General features: G+C 50.8%; 1 protein-coding gene across 1 annotated transcript in view; it reads left to right on the top strand.

Moving 5' to 3' along the window:
* The window catches only part of LOC129714800 (protein WWC2-like), a 135580-nt gene that overhangs the window by 114311 nt on the left and 13625 nt on the right, over positions 1–7644 (top strand). The window contains exons 15-17 of the mRNA XM_055664646.1: positions 1793–1985; positions 3168–3332; positions 4917–4996. Of these exons, the coding sequence (XP_055520621.1) occupies positions 1793–1985; positions 3168–3332; positions 4917–4996 (438 nt within the window). The remainder of the gene's footprint in view (positions 1–1792; positions 1986–3167; positions 3333–4916; positions 4997–7644) is intronic.

Genomic DNA, 7644 nt, shown 5'->3' on the forward strand with positions numbered 1-7644 from the left:
TCCATCTTAACCTACCCGATCTCCTGGTGGCTCAGCGCTTCAACTCCCCCTCCCAGTCCCAATCTGACCTTTCTATCCTGGGCCTCCTTCAGACTGAAGAAGGGTTTCAACCCGAAACGTTGCCTATTTCCTTTGCTCCATTATCATGTAGATGGCTCGATCGTAATCATGTATTGTCTTTCCACTGACTGGATAGCACTCAACAAAAGCTTTTCACTGTACCTCGATACTTACTTACTTAGACTTAGTTCCTCCGACACTGTTGAGTGCATTGGGCAGCAAGCTTCCGCCATTCTGTTCGGTTATGTGCGATGTCTTCCACCCTCGATAGGTTAGCATCCCGGGCTTCCAAATCCTCTGGAACATTCGCCTCCGTGTGAGTTTTGGTCGGCCTCTTTTCCTTCCGTCAGCTTGCCGTGTCATTGCTATGTCGGGTGCACGTTCTGGTGACATTCTGAGTACATGTCCTGCAGATTTCATCCTGCGTCCCTCTATGTCCTGGCTGAGAGGCTTTGTTGCAGTTTCCCGGTAGATCTCCTCGTATGTGACATGGTCTCTGTAGCGAGTCTTCAGGATCTTCCTCGGGCAAGGTTGTTGGACGTTGGTACACAGGGCCGGCCTTAGGAGGTGCGGGGCCCAATTGGGAACCATTTTGGTGAGCCCCAGGTTCCCAGCCAAGGTCTGTAGAATCATAGAAATATAATTAAAGTCTATTATAGACTTTATATCTCTATGGTAGAATGGAAAGTAATCAAAATTAAAAAGTGCCTGCGACTTAATGGACCAAACAGATTAAGCTACATTTTAATATAAAATTGCATACATGCAAGCCTACAAGTAACAAACAAAATGTGTAGATCACCTCTGAAAAGTACATAGTTACAATACCACTTGTTTTAGTGACTGAAATGAAAAACAAATTAATTGACTAGATCCTGGAAAACCAATAACTATTGGCGTAAAACCAGTCCAGGCATTAACTTTTGGACTTCAGCCCCATCCTACCCTTTGAGCTTCTACCACATCCTAACTTAGTTGTGTGTGTGTTGGTTGTCTGTGTGTGATGTGTGTGTGGGAGGAAAGGAGAGAAGGGAGGGAGAATGGGAATGGGGGAATGGAAAGGAGGGAGGGGAGGAGAGGAGGGAAGAACGGAAGGGAGGGAGGGAGGGAAGAGGGAAGGAGGGAAAGGAGGGAAGAAGGGAAAGGAGGGAGGGAAGGGGAGGAGAGGAGGGAAGAACGGAAGGGAGGGAGGGAGGGAAGGGGAGGAGAGGAGGGAAGAAGGTAAAGGAGGGATAGAAGGGGAGGAGAGAAGGGAGGGAGAGGGCCAGCGGCGGGAGCGGATGCCGGGGTCCGGGCGGACGGGTGTGAGCTGGGGCCAGGGTTTGGAAATGTTGTTCCAACCCCGGCCCAGCCCTCCGTGTATTGTTCACTGCGTCTGCCCAGGGAGAGAAAGGGGTAGAGCCAGAGCTGTGTGCGTGTAGCACGGCGACTGGAGGGGCGGGAGCGCTGCCCCGGGACCGTGAGGGAACGACCGACCTCCCCTTCTTCATTACCCCCTCCACCACTCTACTCTCTCTCCACCCCTCTCTCCTCCCTCCACCCGGGGTAGATCTACCTGAGCCGAGTGTAGATTATGCAGGGCCCAATTGGGAGCCATCGATCCAATCGGCGTAAGGCCGGCCTTGTTGGTACACCTCGGTACACGTGACGATGAACGGAACGGAACGGAACGAAACAACTCCACGACCGCCGGCGAAGGTTTAACCGCTAACTCGCTCGTTCGATCTCGCAGGTACGTCAGAGCAGCGCTGCTCCCCAGCCCGAGCGACTCCAGCAGCCTGTTCCGCACCAAGGTCCAGAGTGTCGCCCGGACTCTGGTCCTCAGGGAGGTGTTCAGGGTGGACATCGCCCGGGCCGCTCTGCGCCAGAAGACGCTGCGAGTGGACGTGTGCACCGTGGGCGAGGCGCGGTTGGACGACTGTCTGGTAAGGGATGGATGAGGCTCGATCAACATTCTTGCTATTGAGGGAGTGCAGCGTAGGTTTACAAGGTTAATTCCCGGGATGGCGGGACTGTCATACACTGAGAGAATGGAGCGGCTGGGCTCGTACACTCTGGAGTTTAGAAGGATGAGAGGGTAATCTTATTGAAACACATAAGATTATTAAGGGTCTGGACACGCTAGAGGCAGGAAACATGTTCCCGATGTTGGGGGAGTCCAGAACCAGGGGACACAGTCTAAGAATATGGGGCAAGCCATTTAGAACTGAGACGAGGAAACACTTTTTCTTACAGAGTTGTGAGTCTGTGGAAATCTCTGCCTCAGTGGAGGCCGGTTCTCTGGATGCTTTCAAGAGAGAGCTAGATAGGGCTCTTAAAGATAGTGGAGTCAGGGGATATGGAGAGAAGGCAGGAACGGGGTACTGATTGGGGATGATCAGCCATGATCACATTGAATGGCGGTGCTGGGTCGAAGGGCCGAATGGCCTATTCCTGCACCTATTGTCTGTTGTCTGTTGTTTATTGTCTATTATCTGCATTCTTCCAATGCAGGTTTGTAGGTTAATTGGCTCGGTATATGAATGTAAAAAGGATGTGTGGAGATCGCTGGTCGGCGCAGACTCGGTGGGCCGAAGGGCCTGCTTCTGCGCTGCACCTCCAAACTAAACTGAAAGTTGAAGACACAAAGTGCTGGAGTAACTCAGCAGGTCAGGCAGCATTTTTTAGTTCAGTTTGGAGATGGTCCACTCCGACCGGTGATCCCCGCACACTAGCTCTATCCTACACACACTAGGTCGTGGTGAGAAAGTACAAACTCCAGCACGCCTTAGTCAGAATGTTTAAGAAAGAACTGCAGATGCAGGAAAAATCGAAGGTGGACAAAATTGCTGGAGAAGCTCAGCAGGTGAGGCAGCATCTATGGAGTGAAGGAATAGGTGACGTTTGGGGTCGAGACCCTTCTTCAGATTTGGACGTCACCGATTTCCTTCGCTCCATAGATGCTGCCTCACCCGCCGAGTTTCTCCAGCAGTTTTGTCCACCTTCTGCACCCGTAGTCAGGAAGGAACGCCGCGAGGCAGCAACTCTACCGCTGCGCCAAACCGTGCCAAACTGATCAACTCTTCAAGTTGACAATCTCCTCATGTGTGTCTCTTTCTCTCCCAAAGGCCGTCACCCAGATCAGCCTGGCCGACCACGGCAGAGGAGGGGATATGTCCACGTGCTGGTACAACATGCTGCTCTACGAGAACGTGGACATTCAACACAGCTGCAGCAAGGCACAGAGAAGGGGTACCTCCCTCACGTCACAGCCTTGCAGCACTCTGGACAAGGTACAGGGTCACAATGGAGTGGCTGGAAACTTCAATGGGTCAACGGTGCCCTCTTCGTCACATTGTCCACGTGAAATTCTCCTAGCGTATTTACACATGTGGGCGCCGCCATATTTTTCCGGCACTTCGAAAGTACAAAGTTCGATCCAAACACACTGTTGCCAGGACTTTAGGCGGTAGATCGCCATCAGTGGTCACCAATCTCCCAATGAGAGTCACAGAGTGATGAATGAATGAATAAGTAGTCACATACAAGGAATTTGCCTTGGTGCTCCGCCCACGTGACAACATGACCGACAGTGATAGTTAGGAATGACACACAAAACATTAAACATTGCCTGGTACAGTGTGGAAACAGGCCCTTCGGCCCGACTTGTCCACACCGACCAACAATGTCCCATCCACACTAGTCCCACCTGCCCGCGTTTGGCCCATATCCCTCTAAACTTGTCCTAACCATGTACCTGTCCAAATGTCTTTTCAATGTTGCGATAGTCCCTGCCTCAACGACCTCTTCAGGCAGCTCTTTCCGTACACCCACCACCCTTTGCGTCCCACATGCCCGCATTTGACCCATGTCCTTCCAAGCATATCCATGTACCCGTCCGAACATCCAAACTTTGTGAAAGTACTTGCCTCAACTCCTTCCTATGGCAAAGATTGGCACAAAAAGCTGGAGTAACTCAGCGGATCAGGCAGCATACCATCTTTGGTTTAAACCAGCATCTGCAGTTCCTTCCTGTACCTCAGCTTGTACCATACAACCACTGTGTGAAAACGTTACCCCTCAGATTCCTATTCAATCTTTCCCCCCTCACCTTAAACTTATGTCCTCCATTTCTCGATTCCCCTACTCTGGCCAATAGACAATAGACAATAGGTGCAGGAGTAGGCCATTCAGCCCTTCGAGCCCGCAACACCATTCAATGTGATCATGGCTGATCGTTCACAATCAGCATCCCGTTCTTGCCTTCTCCCCATATCCCCTGACCCCGCTATCCCTAAGAGCCCTATCTAGCTCTCTCTTGAAAGTATCCAGAGAACCTGCCTCCACCGCCCTATGAGGCAGAGAATACCACAGACTCACAACTCTCTGTGAGAAAAAGTGTTTCCTCGTCGACACTTCTAAATGGCTTACTCCTTATTCTTAAACTATGGCCCCTGGTTCTGGACTCCCCCAACATCGGGAACATGTTTCCTGCCTCTATCGTGTCCAAACCCTTAATGGCGGAGTAGACTTGATGGGGCTAATTCTGCTTTAATTTAAGAATAAGGAGTAAGCCATTTAGAACGGAGATGAGGAAACACTTTTTCCTCACAGAGAGTGGTGAGTCTGTGGAATTCTCTGCCTCAGAGGGTGGAGGAGGCCGGTTCTCTGGATGCTTTCAAGAGAGAGCTGGATAGGGCTCTTAAAGAAAGCAGTCGGGGGATATGGGGAGAAGGCAGGAGCGGGGTACTGATTGGGGATGATCAGCCATGATCACATTGAATGGCGGTGCTGGCTCGAAGCCTGGATGGCCTATTCCTGCACCTTTTGTCTATTGTCTATTGACCTTATGAACTTTCTTCTCTTGATTCCAACAGGATGCAGTGTCTGTCCTGCTGGAGAGAATGTCTGTGGAGCTCCTGGCAGTGGAGAAGGAGTTGGTGACACCGGACAGAGGGTGAGTCTCAGGCGAGGAGTGGTACTGTAATCCTAGTGGCACTATCATTATATTTCTTTATCTTTCCAGTGGAACTGATTTCCATCAGTCATCACCAGACTCGCAACCGAACGTTGAACAGACTTGGATTACTTTCAGTTCAGTTCGGTTTAGTTTAGTATCATGTGTACCGAGGTACAGTGAAAAGCTTTTGTTGCGCGCTAACCAGTCAGCGGAAAGGCAATACATGATTGCAATCATGGCCACAGTTTAAGAATAAGGAGTAAGCCATTTAGAACGGAGACGAGGAAACACATTTTCTCACAGAGAGTGGTGAGTCTGTGGAATTCTCTGCCTCAGAGGGCGGTGGAGGCCAGTTCTCTGGATACTTTCAAGAGCGAGCCAGATAGAGCTCTTAAGAATAGACAATAGACAATAGACAATAGGTGCAGGAGTAGGCCATTCGGCCCTTCGAGCCTGCACCGCCATTTAATGTGATCATGGCTGATCATCCCCAATCAGTACCCCGTTCCTGCCTTCTCTCCATATCCCCTGACTCCACTATTTTTAAGAGCCCTATCTAGCTCTCTCTTGAAAGTAACCAGAGTCAGGGGATATGACGTCAGGGGATATGGGGAGAAGGCAGGAACGCGGTACTGATTGTGGATGATCAGCCATGATCACATTGAATGGCGGTGCTGACTCAAAGGGCCGAATGGCCTACTCCTGCACCTATTGTCTATTGTCTATTACAATCGAGCCATTCACAGGATACAGATACATGATAAGGAAATAACATTTAGTGCAAGGTAAAGCCAGCAAAGTCCGATCAACGATAGTCCGAGGGTCACCAATGAGGTAGATAGTAGTTCAGAACTGCTCTCTGGTTGTGGTAGGATGGTTCAGTTGCCTGATAACAGCTGGGAAGAAACTGTCCCTGAATCTGGGACTTTTATACCTCTCGCCCGATGGGAGAGGGGAGAAGAGGGAGTGGCCAGGATGCGACTGGTCCTTGATGATGCTGCTGGCCTTGCCGAGGCAGCGTGAAGTGTAGATGGAGTCAATGGAAGGGAGGTTGGTTTGTGTGAAGGTCATCTTTCCTTCTTTGGAACACCAGAGGCTGTGTGGGGGACCTGATAGAAGTATATAAACTTATGAGACAGTCGAAACCTTTTCCCGGGGTGGAAATGTCTCGCACTAAATTTTATTTTTGTTTAGAAAAACATACAAGGAACCGCCCTATAAACCCACTGACTCCCATGGCTATCTGGACTACACTTCTTCCCACCCTGTTTCCTTAAGGACTCCATCCCCTACTCCCAATTCCTCCGTCTACACCGCAACTGCTCCCAAGATGAGGTGTTCCACACCAGGGCATCAGAAATGTCCTCATTCTTCAGGGAACGGGGATTCCCCTCTGCCACCATAGATGAGGCTCGCACCAGGGTCTCTTCTATACCCCGTAACTCTACCCTCACACCCCATCCCCCCCCACTCGTAACAAGGGCAGTCCCCCTTGTCCTCACCTTCCACCCCACCAGCCGTCACATACAACAAATAATCCTCCGACATTTTCGCCACCTCCAACGGGATCCCACATCTTCCCATCTCCCCCCCATCTGCTTTCCACAGAGACCACTCCCTCCGGCACGGTCTGGTCAATTCGTCCCTTCCCACCCGCACCACCCCCTCCCCGGGCACTTGCCGTTGCAACCGCAGGAAATGCTACACTTGTCTCTTTACCTCCCCTCTTGACTCCATTCAAGGACCCAAGCAGTCGTTCCAGGTGCGACAGAGGTTTACCTGTATCTCCTCCAACCTCATCTATTGCATCCGCTGCTTTAGATGTCCAGATCTACATCGGTGAGACCAAGTGTAGGCTTGGCGATCGCTTTGCCCTACACCTCCACTCGGTTCGCAATAACCAACCTGATCTCCCGGTGGCTCAGCACTTCAACTCCCCCTCCCATTCCCAATTCAACCTTTCTGGCCTGTGTCTCCTCCATGGACAGAGTGAGGCCCACTGCAAATTGGAGGAGCAGCACTTCATATTTCGCTAGGGCAGTTTGCACCAAAGCGGTATGAACATTGACTTCTCCAATTTCAGGTAGTCCTTGCTTTCCCCTCCCCTTCCCAGCTCTCCCACAGCCCACTGTCTCCGCCTCTTCCTTTCTTCTTCCCGCCCCCTCCACCCTCACATCAGTCTGAAGAAGGGTCTCGAGCCGAAACGTTGCCTATTTCATTCGCTCCATAGATGCTGCCTCACCCGCTGAGTTTCTCCAGCATTCTCCCGCTGACCTTCACCAGCGTCTTGCATAACTACAACATGACCTCCTAACTTCTCCCTCTTCCCTTTCCCCTGACCAGTCTGAAGAAGGTTCTCGACCCGAAACGTCTCTCAGCTGCCTGTCCCGCCGAGCAACACCAACTTTTTGTGTCCATCTCCCATCTTCAAAATTGAAAAGACTAGGCTTGTATTCACCGGAGTTTAGAAGGATGAGGGGGGTCTTATAGAAACATATAAAATTATAAAAGGACTGGACAAGCTACATGCAGCAAACATTTTCCCAATGTTGGGCGAGTCCAGAACCAGGGGCCACAGTCTTAGAATAAAGGGGAGGTCATTTAAGACTGAGATGAGAAAAAACGTTTTCACCCAGAGAGTTGTG

Source organism: Leucoraja erinacea, chromosome 41 (assembly GCF_028641065.1).
Source record: "Leucoraja erinacea ecotype New England chromosome 41, Leri_hhj_1, whole genome shotgun sequence".
Lineage (NCBI taxonomy): Eukaryota > Metazoa > Chordata > Chondrichthyes > Rajiformes > Rajidae > Leucoraja > Leucoraja erinaceus.